The sequence below is a fragment of the Silurus meridionalis genome, chromosome 10, assembly GCF_014805685.1.
Source record: "Silurus meridionalis isolate SWU-2019-XX chromosome 10, ASM1480568v1, whole genome shotgun sequence".
Lineage (NCBI taxonomy): Eukaryota > Metazoa > Chordata > Actinopteri > Siluriformes > Siluridae > Silurus > Silurus meridionalis.
The window spans coordinates 8,664,057-8,685,281 of NC_060893.1; the positions used below are offsets into that span (position 1 = coordinate 8,664,057).

Genomic DNA, 21,225 nt, shown 5'->3' on the forward strand with positions numbered 1-21,225 from the left:
GGCACTGTTGTGTTTCAGTACTGAACTGAGTGACATGCTGGGCTCAAATCTCAGAATCCCCCCCACCAAAAAAAAAAAACTGAACCAGTTTCACATAATCTGTATTGAATGTGTTTTTACTTAGGGTTTTTTAAATATAAAGATAGCCTACATCTGCAAATGTATAATTAGAAGTGTTTAACTGTGCCTCTATTTACTTATACAACCAAAAGAATAATTCACCATTTATTTTTAAGTTTTATTTTCATTCTCTCTTCTTTTTTTGGTCATTATAATACAAAAAATGCGCTCCATTACATGCTTTAATGCTTAAACGTTAAAAGCGACACACGTTTTCTACGAAAATCAACACCATTCTAAAAAATGCATGGAAGAAAGAAACCTTAGTGTTTTCTTTTACCCATAAACAAGACTGCTTTTATTTGACATTTTAGCCTATAAGGTTTATTCATAATAAATAGATTTCAATCTGAAATTCTTTAAAGGTTATGCAAAAGCCGGCGAAAATGACTTTTGAAAAAAAGACCTCATTATTTCACATTTCTTAAAAAAAAAAAAAAAAAAAAAAAAGAGGTGGGGGTCAAAAGGAAATCATGTAGAATGATGTGAAAGGAGCTGCTGGGACATCAGTGTTTGGCAAACTTTTGTTTCTCCTCTAGTATGTAAATTAGAGCTCAGACGGAGCGCTCCTATTGGCTCTGAACCCAGAGTCCATTTCCTCTTTCAGATGTGACGTCAGTGCGGCTATAAAACTCAGCAATGCTTTTATACTCGTCTGCTGGGCGATCCTTTAAAAAACTACAACGAGCCCGCAGTTCTCTTTTTTTTCTCCTCGGCAAAGCAACAATTTACCAGTCACATGCACATTTAACCTCCTCAGTTTTACGCAATTGTAGAAAGCCATGAAGTGTTAAATATTTCCAATTCAGTCGCACCGACATTCGCACCCGCAGAGAGAGACAGAGGAACAGGAGAAACGCGCGCGCTGCTCTCACGCGTCCGTGAGAGGCGGAAAAAAAAAAAAAAACACCAAACCCAGCACAGGCTATTAATTTATAAAATAAATCCTCGCCGCACAGTCGACAGCCTTTTTTTTCTTCTTCTTCACGGTTCTGAAGAATTAAATAAAGAAATCAAGCTGGCTCACGCCGTCTCGAACCCGACTAGTTTGACAGCTGCTCTTCACCCCCTTTGGAGGACTGTCAACAGCAAAAGGATGGCATCAGAACTGGCAATGAGCAACTCCGACCTGCCCACCAGTCCCCTGGCCATGGAATATGTTAATGACTTCGATCTGATGAAGTTTGAAGTGAAAAAGGAGCCGGTGGAGCCCGACCGCAGCATCAGCCAGTGCAGCCGCCCAGTCGCCGGCGGATCCGTGTCTTCCACCCCGATGAGCACGCCTTGCAGCTCGGTTCCTCCTTCGCCAAGCTTCTCGGCGCCCAGTCCGGGCTCGGGGAGCGAGCAGAAGGCGCACCTGGAGGACTTCTACTGGATGAGCGGCTACCAGCAGCAGCTGAACCCGGAGGCGCTGGGCTTCAGCCCGGAGGATGCGGTGGAGGCGCTGATCAGCAGCGGCCACCAGCTCCCCAGCTTCGACGGCTACACCCGGGGCCAGCAGTTTGGCGGGGCAGCGGGCGCAGGAGGCACCGTGGCCGGGGAGGAGATGGGCTCCGCGGCCGCCGTGGTCTCGGCCGTGATCGCGGCGGCGGCAGCGCAGAACGGCAACCCGCACCTTCACCACCACCACCATCACCACCACCACCACGCCACGGCGCACCACGGAGCGCCCGGAGCGCCCGCCAACGGCAACGCAGCGGGGAGCCACCAGCACACGCGCCTCGACGATCGCTTCTCCGACGAGCAGCTCGTCACCATGTCGGTGCGGGAGCTCAACCGGCAGCTGCGCGGCGTAAGCAAGGAAGAAGTGATCCGGCTGAAGCAGAAGCGGCGGACGCTGAAGAACCGCGGCTACGCGCAGTCCTGCCGCTTCAAGCGCGTGCAGCAGCGCCACGTGCTCGAGGGCGAGAAGACGCAGCTCATTCAGCAAGTGGAGCACCTCAAGCAGGAGATCTCCAGGCTGATGCGGGAGAGGGACGCGTACAAGGAGAAATACGAGAAGCTCATCGGCAACGGCTTCCGAGAAAACGGCTCGAGCAGCGACAACAACCCTTCTTCTCCGGAGTTTTTCATGTGAGTTTTGTGGCACTTCATAGAGAAACGATTTCATCCGGTAAAGTTTTTCACTCAATCTATGGGTATTTTTTATTTTTTATTTTTTTGCTGTTGGGTGAGGTTTTAACAAGTCGCAAACAAATAATAATGTTTTAAAGAAAATTATTAAAGACAGAAATCAGGATCAGGATCAGGTTTTTGTTGGGTTTCACTACTTTTTTATACCCATGTGACATTATATTATATTATTATATTATTCACACACACACACACACACACACACACACACACACACACACACACACACACAGTATTTTGATAGTCTTCTTTAGACTGTGCGGTTTTTAGTGTGTATGCGGTTAGGACATGGACGAGCAAAGCGCGTGCACGGAAACGATCACTGCATAATAACCACATTCACATCTAAACAGTTATGTGCGTGTTATAAACTCCACACACCGACTGCTGTCTAGCAAATAACGTGTCTGCAATTGTTTTGTTCTTTTCCCAACCATGCATTCTTGTACATTTATTTAATTATGCAACTTTTTTTGTGGTTGTTGTTGTCGTGTATTGTTGTATTGTTGTAATATAACGTGTTTCCGCTTCCACATGCTGGTCATGTTGGTCGACGGCGTTTTCCACTTTGATGCCTTTTGAAAGAACTCCTTTTTTTATTTGTTTGTTTTTGGATTGCTTCAGCATTACATTTCATCCTCCATCGTGTGGTGTGCACTTTTTTGGGACTCCATCCTCCGCACATGAACCTCTGGCTCCATTGAGTATTGTCATTAGAGCATTTGATCAGACCCCTGTGGAAAATACTCAGACTGGATCATTTTTCTTTTGGCACAAATATTGCATTGCTTCTGAAAGCATGTATATGATACATTTTGTCTGAGTGTGCATTTTTTTACAGGGCGAAATCGGTTTATCTCATTTGTGAATTTTTCCCCCCTATGGTGTGTTTAAAATGCCACAGGTTGGTACATGGGGCTAAATTTGGGCTGAATTAGCACGTGCTTGATAAGGTGCATATTTTGCATTTGTGCATTTGCTAAGTTTCGTGCACTGAGCTGTTTTTTTTTTTTATTTTTTTTTTGCACAATTTGTAATTGTAAAGAAAGGGATGATATAATTAATTTTTTTTTTTTTTTTTTTTTTTTTTTGCATGTGTTTGCTTGAAGTAACCTTTCAAAAAGAAACAAACAAAGTACTCTAGAATTGAATCCGCTTTACTGCAACACTAACACCACAAGCCGGACGATTTGCACCCGTTTTCCGCAATTATTTAACGATTTAAAGAAAATGAAAAGTAAATAATACCACTTTATAATACACCGAAAAAAAAACACCATGAGCCGGTGTTGAAGCCGCTTTCTCACACTCAAGCAGCCTGTAAGCCTGTGTTTATGCTGTAAACTGTAAACCAGGGACTGACGGCAGCCTTTAAACCCCATCACCAACATCTACTTTATCAATAAATTTATAACAATGAAAACTGTTTTGTTCTCTTATTCTTTTCTTCACAATTTTCTTTCTATCTTGGCAATCTCACCATCTTATAGACTTTACAGTTCGCCGAAAAAAAACGCAGAACAAGCTTCAGGAATATTTCTAGATGAAAAAAAAAAAAAAAAAAAAAAACCGAGTCAAATTATACCTTAAAAATATTTACAATTTTTTTTTTTTTACTCGTGTACATTTAGAAATAAGAGGCAAAACTGTGGACAAGACAAACTGACGCACTTGTTGCCGCCCGACATGCAATTTTAATTTATTACGATAATAAACTATTAGTTTCAGTATTACATCATATCACAAATAATTACATGTGTAATAACCATGATAGCATATATAATCAAATATTAATTTATTACTTCATATTATCTGTTAATAATTTGTTGTGCGTCTTCTGTCAGTACCTTATAATTAATTAATAATTCTGTGTATTTATTTTATAATGATTTTTTTTTTACTTATAAAAAATGCGCACGGCTCTGAAAGAGATTGTAATGAATAGAGTATGTAATATTTTTCTAAAAATAAAAAAAAATAAATCTTACACACACACAGTCGGGGGTTTTGAACTAAAGCGTGATTATTTGACTGTATAACAGTAGTGTATATCAGTTAAGCGCTTTCAGGTCTATAAGTTTGTTTCTTTTCCGTCTAAACCAACTGACCTTCGCTCCATGCGGTTAATAATTCATTTACAAACACGCTCCTAATATTCCCTGAAACTGCTGAAACTTGTTGAATATCGCCCTTTATTCCATTTCTTTTATTTTAACAATAAATTATTTAAGCAATCAAATATTTAGCTAATGCAATGTACACACATGGTGCCATTTCCTTCATATGTCACAGTGAGGCAGCTGAGGAGGATAAAGAGTGTGAGGCATTTATCAGCATCAACTCATCACATGAACCATTTCACTCTCACACTGTATGACCTACCATTTGAAATGTATAAAATGTATTTTTAATAAAAATGCATTTCAATACAAAATACTCGATTATCATAAAAATAATGAAATCTTTTTGTTGTTGTTTTAATTCCATGATTTTGCTCCTGAACTGTGATGAATTGTTCTAATTGGGTCAATTGTCTATATACTTAATGTCCTTTCATTATTTACAGATGCTCAGTTACAGCATGTTAGCAAAACTATAACATGAAATGCAATACATTTTGTCCAGGCTGGTGTTAGATTTGTGTTCAGCTTGATTGTTTAGAAATGAAACAGCAAGCGGTGCAGAATTAGAAAACCCTGTATATTGAGTGGATCAGGCCACTGCAGTTCTGATCACCTTGAAGAAAAGGCTTACATATTTAATATTGGTTCATGTCCATTGTTGTATCGATCGAAGTATAACATAGTTATAAACATATCCTTCAGCAGCCGGATACACCTCTCTTCCTTCGTTGGTCAGTCTTTCTGCGACTGAATTGCTTTAATGCGTACCTACAGAGTTTACACAAGAAAGTCAGTGAACAGTATTAAGCGTGGTTTGAGAGTCCTCAGTGCACCGAGGTTCAGTTCTCAGTTGGGTGCCAGCAGCCTGGAGGCTGTGGGCAACTCTGTGCCCTGTGGTACAAGCAGTCATTTCCTGTGTGATTAATAGGAAAGAAAAGACCTTGTTTTTGCTCCTTTAGAATGATGAATTATTGGTCTGCTTAGACTGTGGGCAAGTATGCTGTTATTTATTGCTTTTTCTTTCTGATTAGGCTGGTATGTACTGCTGTTTAATTACAGGAGTGTTGTATCCTGCAACTGTGGCATGCACATCCTCCTGCTGGGAAATACTGCGGGAGCGTTTGTGTCAGAGTCGATACTACAATGGCGAGCGACTACTTGCTGACTCGTGATGTCATTTCCAAGTCTGATGACATCATTCAATTTGCATTTAATTACACGGATTAAGAATGCATCGTGTATTGGTGTGCTAGCCAAGATAAGCACTTAAATCACGTGTGATTTCATGGCTTTTATAAGAGATTTTTTTCTTGAGTACCCAGAATACCTTTGTCTGTTTCTAATGCCTTCTAGAAGGAACTAGGTGGGCAATGATGTGAACAGAATCACACATACATATCAAATCAGGGTAATGAGTATAGAATCATGAGTTAGAAAATAATTTGTGTAAAAGTAAAGGCATGTGAAATAAAAGGAATTTTTTTCTATTCACTAAACACTGAAGATGTAACAGCATGTTCTTATGTTATATACAGAATATTTTCCTTATGACTCAGCTCTAGTGGAATAACCACACACACATATACACACACACCTACAGTTGTTGTACATTGCGTACTCTTGAGACTGTGCTCTGCTTAATTCAATCACAAGCGGAATATTGACACCATATGTGCTCTGATCATTGGCCACGGGCAGCTGTGATTAGGTTAATACTGATAATACAGTTGTCTTCTGTCACTATATCGGCCTCTCACATCAAAGGCCAACAATGAGAAATCACACTTCAGCTCATGCATATTGGCATCTGAATCATCTACATGCATTAAGGTAAAGAATATTATCTGTAATCATATCAGTGAGGGCCTGTGTTGGAATCAATTCTCTCTCTCTCTCTCTCTCTCTCTCTCTCTCTCTCTCTTTTCGGTTAGTCATTAGTAATGTCATATATTAAACAAAATCAGGGTGATTTACCAAACATTTACTGTGCCATGTGGACTGTTCATAACCATCATGCTTTTATTTAATTATTTAACACCATTCATCACCTCCTAGCTTAGTTATTATATATATATATATATATATATATATATATATATATATATATATATATATATATATATATATATTTATTTATATTTATTTATTTATTTTTTTGAATGATCCAACTCTCACAATTATAGACAACCCCCTCCTCATAATCATGTACAATTTAACCTAAATGATTTAATTGAATTTTTGTTCAATGTTCTAGCAAGTTCTATTGATGCAGTGAAACTGGTATAAAGAAGAGGACGAGATAAAAAAAAAAACCCAGAAAACTACAAAACAATCTCTGTAGCTAGCAGTCCAGGCTCATCTGCATCTCTGCCACTAAACATTTCCATTTAAAGTGATTTAGCGGAGGAGAGTTTATGTCCCCGCTGCTGCGTGTCCATCATTCACCGACATGCCTGCTTCTCCCCTCAACCCAGCTCACGCTCTGAGTTATAGGGCATTTATTTGAAAAGCTAATAATTTAAGCTTTTTCTCCCCCCCTCGTGCCCCAGCACAGGGTCGGTCTGCTGCAGTATTTTTAAAGATGTCATGTTCATATCCTGAAACTGTGTTTCAGCCAGGACGATGACTGCTTAAAGGAGTGAAGAGTGCAAGTGAAATCCTGTGTGTATGGGGTGTGTGTGGTGTGTGTGTGTGTGTGTGTGTGTGTGTGTGTGAAATAGTAGTGAGAATATACTGTAGAAAATCACACAACTCCTGAACTACTGCTTACAATAATTTATATCATTATAATTTAGTTTATACTTTTTAAATTTTTTTTATTGTTTTATTTGTTCTTGTATTTGAATAATACAATAATTTTTATACAGGTGGATTGTGCAGCTATGAGATTCAAAATGAGGACTAAATAAAAAAGTTATTTACAACATAAAAACTGCCTGTAGGTCTTGTTAGCTTTAAAATAAATAAATAAAAAAAAAATAAATTATATATATATATATATATATATATATATATATATATATATATATATATATATATATAGTGCCATGTGCATATGTCACATTTATAACTGTACGATTTGGCCTCATGCCAATTCTGTGTTATACCTGCATCCGCCAAGGTGATTTACTGACAACGTATCTTAGCTGCAGTCATACTCTCTCTCTCTCTCTCTCTCTCTCTCTCTCTCTCTCTCTCTATCCATCCGTCACCTTCTCCTGCATCTTCTCCGTAGCCAGCCAAAGAGACATTGATCTCTCAGCCGTGCAAGGTGACCCCACAGTACAACACTTCCCCAAGTCTTCCCTTTCTTCTCCACCTCCTCTCTGTCTGTCTCGTCTTTCTTCTCTCTGGGAGCAAAGGAAGGGTCTCGACCCACTGAGTGATGTCACATCCGGCAGGGGCAGAGCGGAGCAGTCAGAGGAATATTTAATCCTGGGATGTCTAAAAAGCTTTTTTTCTTTCTTTCTATCGATAACTCCCATCCTACACAGCACTCAGGCACCAGCCCGGGGTATTCACACTCCATTCATCGTGCTTCATGGTTGTTGGCCAACCGTTACGGCTATTTTTGCAAGCAAGCTTTAGTAACCTTAAGCAGGCATTACACGTCAATCCGTACAAGACTGTGACAACAAACTTTTAGCAACAGCTGCCAGTTCAGGGCAACGAGCCCACCACAGCACAGCAATAACAGCAAAAAAACTGTCGTTCTAAACTTTCACTGGCTTAGTTTACAGTTATAATGACTCTGTTTGTATATGATTAATGGAATGTTATTTAACATCTAACATGTCGAAGCCTTTCATTGAACCAGAAATGATTTTTTTTCTACCTGTAGCAATGCTGCTGAATAACAAAAAACAGCCGTTTATATTGTACAATTGTCATAGTAGAAAAGTACATTAAAATGTCAAAATAATTATCAAAAAATCAGTAATAAAAGCTGAATTGTAAACCATACATCAGGAGAAGGTTAAAGAGTTGAAATATCAAAATTCAGTCTTCAGGAACCCAAATTTTATATATTGCACACGTCTGTATTTTGTCCTAAATACAAATTATTAAAAAGCTTTATTTTACTTGAAGAATGTCCCCAGTCATGCTTGCTTTTCTTGATTTTTGTAGGTCTTCAAGAAAATTCCTGCACCTGTGATATGAAGTGTGACTCCTAATCTTCACCCCTGCAGTCTAAGGTAAGAACGCAAACCCTAGCTAACATTTCCTTTTATATATCTCTAATTTATCATTGCATAAAGGTTACTCGACTTCTCTTATGAGCCCTCTGGTCACTTCACCTACGCCGATTTTCTGCCCTACATTTATTGGAGTTAATTTTCTTCTGCAATTGATGTCTTTATTGACCTTTGACTGTGAAATGCAAAAACAGTTTCACCAGCCAAAAATATTCCTATATAAATCTCACATTTTATTTTGAGATATTATATGTTTGAATAATCTGAAACACATTTATGTTTCAAGCTATAATTTATTTTACTAAAAATACATGAGAAAAACATAAAAAAAAATATAGTTTTTTTTTTAAAATAAATGGTGTTTATTGAATATTGACTATGAGTTGCTCAGGATTAACAGATCCACAACCCGGAAAAATCATCTAAAGAAAGATTGTTGTCGCGTGTTACATGCTGTGAGGAAAGTTTGGAGTGATCTATTTTCTAGTGTGATAGGGGTGGCTTGTACTGTATTTTAAATGACAGAGGGGTTATTCTGATTAATTCTAAATAGCGTGATCTTTCCCCTCAGGACACCCAAGGTGCATCTTGCCTGAGATAAACTGTGCATTAGGAACTTATTTTAAGTTATTTCATAACAGATTGACGTGAGAACCAGGAATGGGCTAGTCCAGTATATGTAAGGAGCAGAGAAACTTAAACAGGCCTCGACCTTCTTCTTGGTAGCCGGATTGAAGTGTTAACTTTATTTAAAGGTTATCTGGACAAAGCTGGGTGTCTGACACTTTGTATATGTATGTGTTGTTGTTTGTGTGCAGTTCTTAAAATGCTCACCTTAAAGCCCAGGACACATTAATGTCTCACTTAATCTCTTCAATGTTTCGGATGTGTGAAGTAGATGCACAAAACATGTATCACTGCATGAGCTGTGAGAGAGATGTAATATTGAGTAAGAATGACAGAAATTGTTTGTACGTTTGTGTGTGTGTGAGTGTTAGTGGTGCTCAAATTCTGAGCGCGTGACGAGAGGATGAAAATGATAGGACGATATTGGGCAGGCTCCTGCATAGTGCAGCACTTTTCTCTACTGTAACTCTGGGACACGATGCTGAGGTCACCCACAGAGGAGAGGATGAATATGATTCTCTCTCTCTCTCTCTCTCTCTCGCTCTCTCTCTCTCTCTTTCTCTCACACACACACAGACACACACACACACTAACATTCTCTCTTTCTCTCTCTCTTTTGCTGTCTGAAAAGAGAGAACACACAGTCAATCCTGCTATTTCCTTCCTGTGGAGTAGCACCTGCTGTGCATCTGAATTTGTGTGTGTATGTGTGTGTGTGTTAAAGCTGTGAACCGTAACCAAAGACAAGCATGAACATGACTATCTTTAGCGGCGGACTCCTGAAGACACGCTTTCCTCGTACGGATACAAATATAACTCACTAACATGCATCATGGCCTTATCCACCACAGCCTGCAGCCCGGTTCAACCCAGCATGTTCACACAAACACACACACACACACACACACACACACACACACACAGGCACATTGTGAGCACTTGCTCAATTAACGTCACAGTGTGCTCACATTCTGTAATAAGCTTGAGAGTCTTCCACATGGCTAAACCAAAGAGAGGAAAAACACAGAGCAGAAGTTACTCTAATCATGACATTTGAAAAACTTGAACAAATTTAATTCTCATTAAATTCAAACAGGAAATTACTGCCAATTTCCTAATCTTTATTTATGACATTTGTTTATATTTTGATTATCTTTTTACATTAGAGTCAATGTTTTAGTTATCCATTATAATGCACTTTTTATGTGATTAATGTAAATGATTCAGTAACAACAGTGAAACTCATAGGAATGGTGTGTAGTTTGACGAGAGAGAGAGAAATATCTGGAACTGCCGCTTTACACTGGGCTAAAAAGGTTTAAACCAGTGTCCTCCATTTGCTGGTTAAATATAGATATAGAGTGTTATATACATTTTAGGCAAAGGTGCAAATGCCTAATAGAAAAAATAAATCTAATTTTAATAAGCCTACTAAGAAACATCACTTAAGCAATCTTTCACCATTTCCTAATCTCAGAAACTGAAACAGTGTTTTTTTTTTTTTTCTATAGTGGTAACTAAGATGTACAGGGATGTATTGCCTGTGTTTAGTGACCTGCACCCTGGTGCTCTCGCTCACTCGCCTCTGAGTCCCTGTGTAGAGGCACAATAAGTAGCCTTACACCCTCTGGTCACTTCATCTGTGTCTAACCCTGCTGAGGATGAATGTGTCTGAGATGAGGGCACCATCCATATTGCTCTCTCTGCCATCCCTTCATCCCTCCCTCTTTTGCAATCCCTGACACTCTCACTTTTATTCTAGCACTTGCAAAACCCAAAGCTGGAAATTTAATGGCACATATTTCCCTGGCAAGGCTGTAGGAACGGGGTGCCTCTTCCCCCCTTGTTAGCTTGATAAATAACTTCTCTGGCCAGAAAGTGCTGAATTTTAGGTTTCTATGTCTATTTTCTGCAGGCTGACATTAATTTTGCGTGCTCTGCAGGAACTAACTAACAGAAATAAATAAATAAGGCAATGAGAGGACTGAGGCGCGTGCTGCCGGCCCATTATGTGGTTCCTGTACACACACTCATGCATGCCCCATTTGTTGGCAGATGGGCAGCTTATTTTTTAACCTATTTGGTTTGTTGTGAGTTTGTATATCCATTGCTTTTTATTTGTTGTAATAAGGTTAATTTTATAAAAGCCTGCATGCAGTACATTTACACAAACCTGTATGCAAGCTCATGCGTCCTATTAACCAAATGGAAATACACACTCAGACGCAAAATAGACACAGATACACAAAGCCATCAACAAACTTACAGATTGTCTTTTACTGTATACAGAACACACACACACACACACACACACACACACACACACACACACACACACACACACACACACATAAACATACATATATAACACACATATTACACATTTAACTGTCATAATGATAAACTATTCTGTAATATGCCATGCATTTTAAATCTGTGCTTTCTCAGAGGACAGTCACAAACACTCACACACTGGTCCTGTGCATGCTACTGGAGTGCACTACGTTTATATCAGCTGAGATGTTACTATAGCTGGCAGTATTTAACCCATTCAATGGAAGAACTGAATGATTTACAATCTGTGACTAAAGCTGAGATCACAGTAATCACACTTTGTTTTATTTTATAAATCATCCGAAACACAGTGTTTGAAATGTAGTCAAATTAGATTGAAAATCATAAAATCATCATTTGCTTCTTAATCTTAATACCTGAGCTATGAGGGTCAAGTCAAATCAAGTGGCTTTTATTGTCCTCTCAACCATTTACAGACCTGAAGTGTGAAATAAAGTCCTCAACGAATGTCATCAAAGTGCTACATAAAACAACACTAATGAAAATGAAAACACAAAACTAACTAGAGAAAACAGACATATACACAGAACATTAAATAAAGTGTACATGTGCAAATGTGAGCAAACAACATTTAGTGCAAGACGCAGCACCGACCAGTAGCAAAGTGTGAGATAAATACAAATTTTCATCTAATGATTCATGTTGTACATGTAAACGTTTCATGAATTAGCAGCAGTTATTTGTGCAAAAAATGTCAATAAATGTTTTTGCGTGCATGTGTGTGTGTGTGTGTGTGTGTGTGTGTGTGTATATGTATATCAGTCCAGTTACTGGTACACAGTCTAGAGGTGAAGGCCAGATGCTTTGAAACCCTCAGGCAGGATAACCCAGCTAACACATAACAGAAGTTTCATTTACTTTACATTTCATTTACATAACTGTTTCATTAACTTTACATAATATATATATATATATATATATATATATATATATATATATATATATATATATATATATATATATATATATATATATATATAATAATTTTTTTTAAAAAATCTAATCAAAGCAATATTATCACCTGATAAGCATTTCCATTTTGGGGCTTACTGAGGTCCACACAGAGTAATACTGTAATAGTATTTGCTTACATTTTTTTTTCAAGATGGCTGCTTTCACTGTTTTTAGATATGATGTGATGTGCGTCTGTCTATTTAAATAGAGAACATATGGTTAAACTGTGTCATACAGTGTGATACATTGTGATACAATGTGATACAGTGTTAGGCGCCACACAAGCAATTCTACTGGAGATTAACTGGTGCAGTATGAGGAGTGCATGTGGTGATTTCAGCAGCCGTGAACAGATATGTTTCCCCTTACTTTTAAAAAAACATTAGCTTGTAGCTTCAGTGCCCAGGCAAACTTTAGATTGACAGCCTAGAGTACAGTATAGTATAGTCAACAATGTGCAAAATTACCTATTTACACAATGGACAATACACTTTTTTTTCTTTTACTACAATTCAGAATATGTATATATATATATATATATATATATATATATATATATATATATATATATATATATATATATATATATAATTGTATATTCTATTCCATGTAAATACTGTGTAAACCTTTGTGCCTTTGTGACTAAAGCTGACGCTGAAAAAACGCACAAGTATTCCAATGTTCATGTACTGCAATGTACCTGTGCAAATGGCATTACATTTGAAACTTAAAACTTGCAGAGGAAAATTATGTAGATTATTCATATATACTAATTACACGTTCATATATATATATATATATATATATATATATATATATATATATATACGTTCATATTCACTCTTTTATATAAATGACTAAAATGTGTAGAACGTCAGCTAATTACACGTAAACATAAAAACATATATTTCCGTATTAATCAAATAAAATCACATTATTATATTAAGCAGATTGTTATTGTATAAACTGATAAATGCATTTGTAACATTAAAGTACTCCTAAATAGTGTTTCTTCAACTCAGTACTAACAATTTTATTTCAATAACAAATGAATATCCTAAATGTTGAAAATCTAAGGATAAAATCTAAGGTGTCTAGGGATAAATATTGCTTCCTGTTCAGCCCTCTGAAGCCTGTCTGCAACATTTGGAGTTTGTCAATTTATCAATCACAGACATGGTTATTAATATGTCATTACTATGACAGATGCATAGTAAGAACATTGGTTTATTTAGTTTTTTATTGTTGTTTTTTCCTTTTTTTTAATCAGTCAAGCAAATGTCTTTGTTAGCATTAGGCATTAATCCTGAAGTACATGGTTTGTTCATGTTAAATAGTTAATGCCAGTTCAGGATCCATAATGTAAAGTGTTACAAAAATAGCACTCATCAAAGAGACTAAGTTCCATTGACTTGTGAATCATGCTAACAACTATAGCAATGACATAAGACATAAGCTATAGTAGCCATAGAATGCTTTTGTTTATATCCTATTGGTATTCTCAGAAACAGACAGGTCCTTAGTAAGGAGAATGTTTTTTTTTTCAGACAAAGAAAAAGGATCTCCTTACTACCTTGACTTTTCTGGAACGTTTTACAAATAAAACAAAGATTTCCACAAGCTACTGGAAACCTGCTATTGTACAGGAAGTGTATATTTTGTAGATGCAACACAGTCTGATACAGCCATCTTGTCGATCTGTAACATAAATCAGTCTGTGCGTTTATCAAATGACAATTAGATGCATATTTGGATTGACTGAACAGTAACAGAATATACTTCTGTTCCTTTCAGTGATGATTTTTGGACGTTTCCCTTCTCCAAAATACCTATATCACTTTTCACTAAAAAAGCAACGTTTGCATTGGATTAGAGCACAGTTACTCAGCAATAGCTATTCATCTTAAATGCCTAATTAAATTTTCATGAGAGAAAGGAGAAAAGAGTGATAAGGGGAGCAGCGGGGCTTGTGAACATTTTTTAAAAGCATCTTAAAAGCATTTTAAAGGCATTTTGCGGGTCTTTAAAACGCACAAAGCACTCAGAATGCATGCTTAGAGGAACACAACTTTACTAGTGTAAAGGAAGTGTTGTTGCGAGATGTCATGAGCTCTCGTATATCAGCACGATTCAGGTAATTAAGCAATTGCCCTCAATGTTATTCACAGAGAAATGCATCTGAAATGTGTTTCTAGAGCAGCGTGTATATATCTATCAGACCACTGCTGAACACACAATATAAAAGCGCAGTCTATAGGAAACGCACTTGAGGCATCCTACATATTTAAATAATAAAAAAAAAGTCACATCTAGGTGTAGTCAAATGAGTGAAGGAGCTTGGGAGAAGAGTGAAAGAAGCAAATTAAGCTTTGTGAGGATAAAAAAAAAAAAGATCTTGTTATAGCAGCAGGAAATTGGGATTTTTGTTGGACACTGTCATAAAACATTCAAGTAAAGTTATTTAAATGGATCTTGCAGCCTCTAGAGAGAGAGCAAAAGCAATCGGGATCATACGCAGCTCTTAAACGGTAATTTCCTGAAGGTAAGGGTAGCTGAAGCTTATCCGCTTTCTAGCATGCAGCTTCTAGATTTCTTATCTAAGTGGGTAATTATCGTTAGATGATGATAGACATGCAGCACAACAAAATAGGCTGCTTGGACATGGAAAGCACCTCAAAGCTTTTATGTCATGCAACAGAAAACACACAGAGAGAGAGAGAGAGAGAGAGAGAGAGAGAGAGAGAGAGAGAAAGAGAGAGAGGACAGCAGATAACACCATTCCAGTTTGAAGGAGCCATCAAGTGCTGATGCAGAAGCTCATTTCTGCCAGGGGTGTGTGTATAGAGGGCTATCCTCAGTCGTCAGAAGCAGCGATTTTCAAGAGAAAGCGCTTCCCTTCAAGCCGTCTCTGATATCTGTGTCCTTGATCAGACACAGTACAGGGGAGGAGAGAAGGATGGGAAGGAACAGATTTCTCGTTTCATTGTGAGGAGCTCTGAAGTCATGATAAAACGGCGGTACAACAGCAGTATGAGCCGAAGAGTTTGGTGTGGAACTGAACCACGGCACACACACACACACACACACACAAACACAGTGGGGGAGAGAGTGAAAGAGGGAGCTTCTTGCTATCGATGCGTCAGTTGCAATCAATAGAGGCCAGCGAAGGCTTTTCTCTTATCACACTATTGGATTGTGTGTCTCTGTCCTGCTGCTGGTGTATCTGGCAGTCCAGTTCTTCTCCATTATACACACAGGGGCAGTACAGTTCTCTTTATTACTAATGCCTCTATAGTTGACAGGAGGTGATGTATACAGTATATATATATATATATATATATATATATATATATATATATATATATATATATATATATATATATATATATATATCACCTGCTGTCAACTATAGAGGTATTTACATCTCTAGTTCACATCTATCCAAGATTTGCCTCTTTTATTAGAAAACTGATTGAAATCTGTATTTGAATGCGAATGCTTGTGTGTGTGTGTGTGTGTGTGTGTGTGTGTGTGTGTGTAAGGCAGTACCGCTGAGTGGTGGGATGTTCGAGGAGCGGAAGTAGCTGCATTCCCCTGGGCCCACTCAGTTGCTCATCCTGCACAATCCCATAACCCCCCTTCTCCTGTTATGCTCCAGTCTCTCAGTGCACTGAAGAACTGAGTGATACTACAGTGTGTTTCTTTTTTATCTTATCCTCTCTTCCTTTAAGTCCCTCATGCTCTGTTTTTTTTTTCTCTCTGTGTAGCCTCGTTGTGTCTTCGGCGATGAAGGACACAGATGCTTGACCTCACGCAGACGAGCCCTTGTGACATGCATTGACCTTTTAACCGCGAGGAAATTCAATAGTAGAGAGACAGTTGACATAACCTGGCAACCCCAGCAGCCTGACAGTCTCAAACGATAGCAGACAGGACAGGGTCATATATATATATATATATATATATATATATATATATATATATATATATATATATATATATATATATATATATGGAGAGAGAGTGAGAGAGAGGCATCAATGGGAAAAGCAAGCTTGTTTTTTTTTTTTTCAAAGGAGGTGTGAGAAATGAAATTTGAGTACGAGTGGACATCCAGGTTGAGACAAGGTGACTTGGCAGAGGGTGAAAGAGACATAGACAGAGGGGGAGGAGAACGAGAGCGGGGGTGGGTGAGAGAGACAAACACAACAAATGGCTCTGCTGCAATTAGAAGAATAATTGCGAATGAATATGAGAGTTCCTGTGTATGCATATCTGCAAAGAGCGAGCACTTTCACGTCAATATAAACAGTGTTTTCAAGCAGTGTGCATTCCCACCACAGCTGTTCATAATCGGGCCTGAGAAGTGCAGACTTCTTTTCCTCCAGCTCACTGCCACAATGATTATTCAGCTCTGCAGCCACGAAGGGGATTTAGCTACCAGGGTGAAGCTGCATTTGGCTCTTTGCTTAACCTTCTGAGGGAAATGCTTGTAACATCATGAGCTACCCACTTGAAAATGACAAACATCGGAAGGAAGAGCATTTAACTGCTTTGGGTTTTCTGTTTATTCACAAAGACACAGCTTTTCCATCAAGCTCATCACTTTCTGTGGAACACGTAGAGAAGAGCTGTAAACCAGGCCAAGTTTACCACAGTCTGTGACCTGTATACTCACCACAATAGTGAGGAGTGATTATGACAGATTACTGCACTCAGCTGGTTTGAACAGGAAGTGTTCATAACAATACGTTTTACACCGTTGCTATTTCTACTCTAATTGGGCAGGCGTTCAGGTGTAAAAATAAAATGTTTAAATAAAAAAATTATTTCAGATACATTTCTGTTTCTATAATATATATATATATATATATATATATATATATATATATATATATATATATATATATATACATTTTAAATATACTTGAAATGGAATATTTAGATGTCACATACGTACCTTCAAGTATAATATTTAAATCTAATAATTATATTATTATAATAAGTTGTGCTTTGAGATTTGGTTAGATGTTAGATATATAAGATACTTTTCTCTGTTAGTAGACATTTCACATAGAGGAAGTCACAGAGCCTGTATGTATATGTTTGTGTGTGTGTATGTGTGTGTGTGTGTGTGTGCATGTGTGTGTGTGTGTGTGTGTGTGTGTGTGTGTGTGTGTGTGTGTGTGTGTGTGTGTGTGTGTAAGACACTGATCATATCAAAGGCAGTTTGTGGTGAACCTGTGTGTGTATGTGTGTATGTGTGTGTGTGTGTGTGTGTGTTATCACGATTCCCCTGGTGGGATACATAGCTCTGATGTAATTCTCTGCTCACACGTCGTGTTTAGTGCCGGAATTTTCCAGGGATAAAAGAGGCTTTTAAATGAGTCAACATTCCGGTTCCCATCTGCATTTCCCTGCTTCTTTCTTTATCACACACATTTTTCTCATTATGTTTCTTTTAGCTGATTTGGAGAGACATGCACAGAGAGAGAGAGAGAGAGAGAGAGAGAGAGAGAGAGAGAGAGAGAGAGAGAGAGAGAGGAGTATATATTTGTGGCCACAGAGGAATAGTTGTGTGTTTTAGCTTCAAAGAAGCAGGTGTGTTCTCCTCAGTGAGACTAAATTGAAGCAGACTGCTCCGTTTGTTAGATTAGTCTTTTTTGATAATCTCCACAGCGAGCCTTAGATAGGTATGTATTAGATTACACGTTTCCACTAAAAACTCTTCTCCCTGCTGCAGCTCTTGGGAAACGAGAATGTATGAAAATACACCAGGATGAAGTTAAAAAGGCTCATTGTAAAGATGATTGTCTTCAATTATATCAGATATTTATATCCAAATATGGTTTTGTACTGTTTTATCTTTTAATATTGAATGAAAAGATTATTTGTCTCCTCCAAGTTACACATAGTCTTGGTTTTCATCAAGTGAAATAAGATTAGGATAAATCAACTGTCAGTGTTTTGAATAATATCTCTTATTTGCTCAGGTTGATTTTGGGGTAAAATTAAGGAAAACATTTCACACACTGTAAAGTTTTTCCAAAGTGGCAATTTTGCGTGTGTAAGTGTGTGGGTAACACTTGCGTAACAATTGTTTGTAATTCATGGGCAACTCTTGTAATTAAGCAGTATGTGTGGTGTTTGTGTGTTTGTGTGTGATACATTATCAGGACATGGTGCCACATCTCTTTTTCATGATCCACTCCATTTCTGCTGCTTACATTACTGTTGTGGTCAAGGCTGACACATAGTGCCAGAGATATGTAATATATTTTGACCTAAAAAATGTTCGAGAATTATAGAGTTGATAGTTTAGTAGCGGAAGAGGAAAAAGAAGGAGCGTAATGAGATTGAGAGTGAGTTAGTGTGTGTGTGTGTGTGTGTGTGTGTGGGGACAGAGAAAAGTGGTTCACCACACTGATTTGGCACGCAGCATGAACCTGCTGTGCTTGCTGAGTAAATAGAGTGTTTCTCTCCGCTCTCTCAGCCTGTCTCCTGGCTTCTTGCATGCTCACTTGCACATGGTCTTTCTTTACACCTCTAAATATAGCCATGAAATAATCAAACAAAAACATCCATGATGAAGCAGGAATATTTCTCTCTTTCTTTTTCTCTGCTGTTTCATCTCTGTAATGATGTGTACGCTTTGTTGTGTTTGTTCATACGGTTAATAGTGTGAAATTAACAGTGCAAAAACAGAACGGTGTGTGCCACCTTGCTGATGTACAGGCATTACATTAAGCAGCGAGAACGCATTCTTGTGAAATGCGCAATCAACAGAATAAAATCTAGAATCTTAAACACACACTACAGCACCACTTTTTAACATCTGTAAAATTGAAAATGTGAAGCTCTGAGAAAAGAAAGTGATCTTCATTGTCAGGATCAAATGATTTGTTTCATAAAACACACTGAGATCTTAACTTTAGTTCAGGTGCCAAATAAAGAAAAGATTTAGAAGTGTAGATTTATTTTGATCGGATTTATTTTTTCTATTCATATTTGGACTGTAGTGCATTAATACAGTACTATATAGAAGACTATGTGACATTTTACTATCTAACAGTTCAGGCTTAATCATTCTATGCCCACTATAGCCCCAGATTTAAGTTCTTGTTTGACAGGAATGCTCTTGTACTGTTGTAACACATCCTCCTCAAGGTTTGATTTGTTCTGAGATGCTTCTTCGCTCACCACAATACCATAGTCTTTCTAATAGCATGACCAGTCTGTCCATTCACCAGTCCATTCATGACTTGCCTCATCATTCTTTGCTTTTCACTGTTCTCAAACCAGCCTGTCTGGCACCAACAACCAACCAGGCCAATGAGATTATATTTTCCCCATTTTGATGTTTGATGTGAACCTTAACTAAAGCTCTTGTATCTTGAAATGTATCTGTATGATTTTATGCACTGTTCTGCTGGTACATGATGGGATACTTACATGTCTACAGGTGTTTCTGATAAAGTGCATAGTGAGTGATAATTTCTCTTTCTGCTATTCATTCATTTATTCATCTGTAGTAATCACTTTATTTTAGTCGCTGTGAATTTAATGCCCATAGCAGGAACACAGGCCATGACCAGAGACTACACCCTGCATTGGATGCTAGTCCATCACAAGACACCATGCAAACACGTTTACACTTGGGGCAATTAACATGGCCACTTTATGGATTGGTAGCAAGAAACCACAACCTGGAGGAAATCTACACAGACACAAGCATAACGTGCAAAACTTTGCCCAGTGTGTAACCCAAGCTCATGCAGGACCCGTGGACCCTGGAGCTAATAGGTGACAACACTACTTCTTGTGTCGCTGAAGTACTCTCAGGCCTTTGGTTGCTTTGAAGGTTATTTGGAAAGGAGTGTGTAAAAAGGATGTAAGAAGCCAGAAGTGACTGTTCAATCTGTTTAGATCACAAGTAAAAAGAGGCTTGATCATGTCAAAAAAAAATCTCCCTCACACTGTGACCCATTAGGAATTATTCCCCCCCCCCTGAATGTCTGCTGATGGTGATAGGGTACAGCCCAGGCACAAAGCAGACACACACTTTAAATACAGCCTACTTTTAAGCACATGCTGGAATTAGTTTGTAGATTCACCGTTTTTCCCACATCAGCCTCTAATTTTACCCATGGGGTAAAATAAAACCGCAGCTTTGATTTGTGTGCGTGCGTATTTATTTCTCATTTCTCTGTCTGAGCTCTAGCGTGGTCGGCCAAGTCGGGCATTCTCTCAGCAGAATGAGTGGCGGTGAAAGCCCCTGGCACACTCTCAGCCAGCCCCCTCGTGTTGTTGCAGTCCCCTTACAATAACCCCCAGCCAAACACACAGCCCCACAAATTAGCAGGTTTAACTGCAGACGGTGCACATTTACAGCCTCTGCTGGGATCAGCTTTGATAAATGAAAATAAATACTTTTCATCAGCCACCAGAGAAGCGTGGCATGGGGGGGAAAGAGACGTGGTGTGGTCTGGCTTTCCGGCACGTCTTTTCTCCCTGGGAATATGCAGCGAAATGCTATTTTCCAGCTATCGATATATTTCGGCCACAGCGAAATATGAAAAACGAGGGATATTGACATGAGGCAGGTGGCAGCTTTGCATGCTTATGAAGGTGTGTTTCGTAGGGGAAGGGAAAAAAACATTGTGCGAGCATTGCTTAGATTAAATTATGTTTGGAGGAGTGTATAAGCTCGAATAAAT

The 21,225-nt window shown here is 38.3% G+C and overlaps 1 protein-coding gene across 5 annotated transcripts in view; it reads left to right on the forward strand.

The window, feature by feature from the left end:
• The first annotated feature begins 465 nt into the window (after positions 1-465).
• mafb (v-maf avian musculoaponeurotic fibrosarcoma oncogene homolog b (paralog b)) overlaps positions 466-21,225 on the forward strand; it is a 62,674-nt gene continuing 41,914 nt past the window's right edge. For 4 of the 5 annotated variants that reach the window (XR_006927151.1, XR_006927153.1, XR_006927152.1 and 1 more), the window contains exons 1-2: positions 466-2,193; positions 8,505-8,572. Coding sequence is in view for 2 of the 5 variants with exons in the window: in XM_046859332.1 (XP_046715288.1) it covers positions 1,217-2,193; positions 8,505-8,532 (1,005 nt within the window). In the remaining 3 variants the exon portion in view is untranslated. The remainder of the gene's footprint in view (positions 2,194-8,504; positions 8,573-21,225) is intronic. The other variant, XM_046859330.1, reaches the window with a different exon arrangement.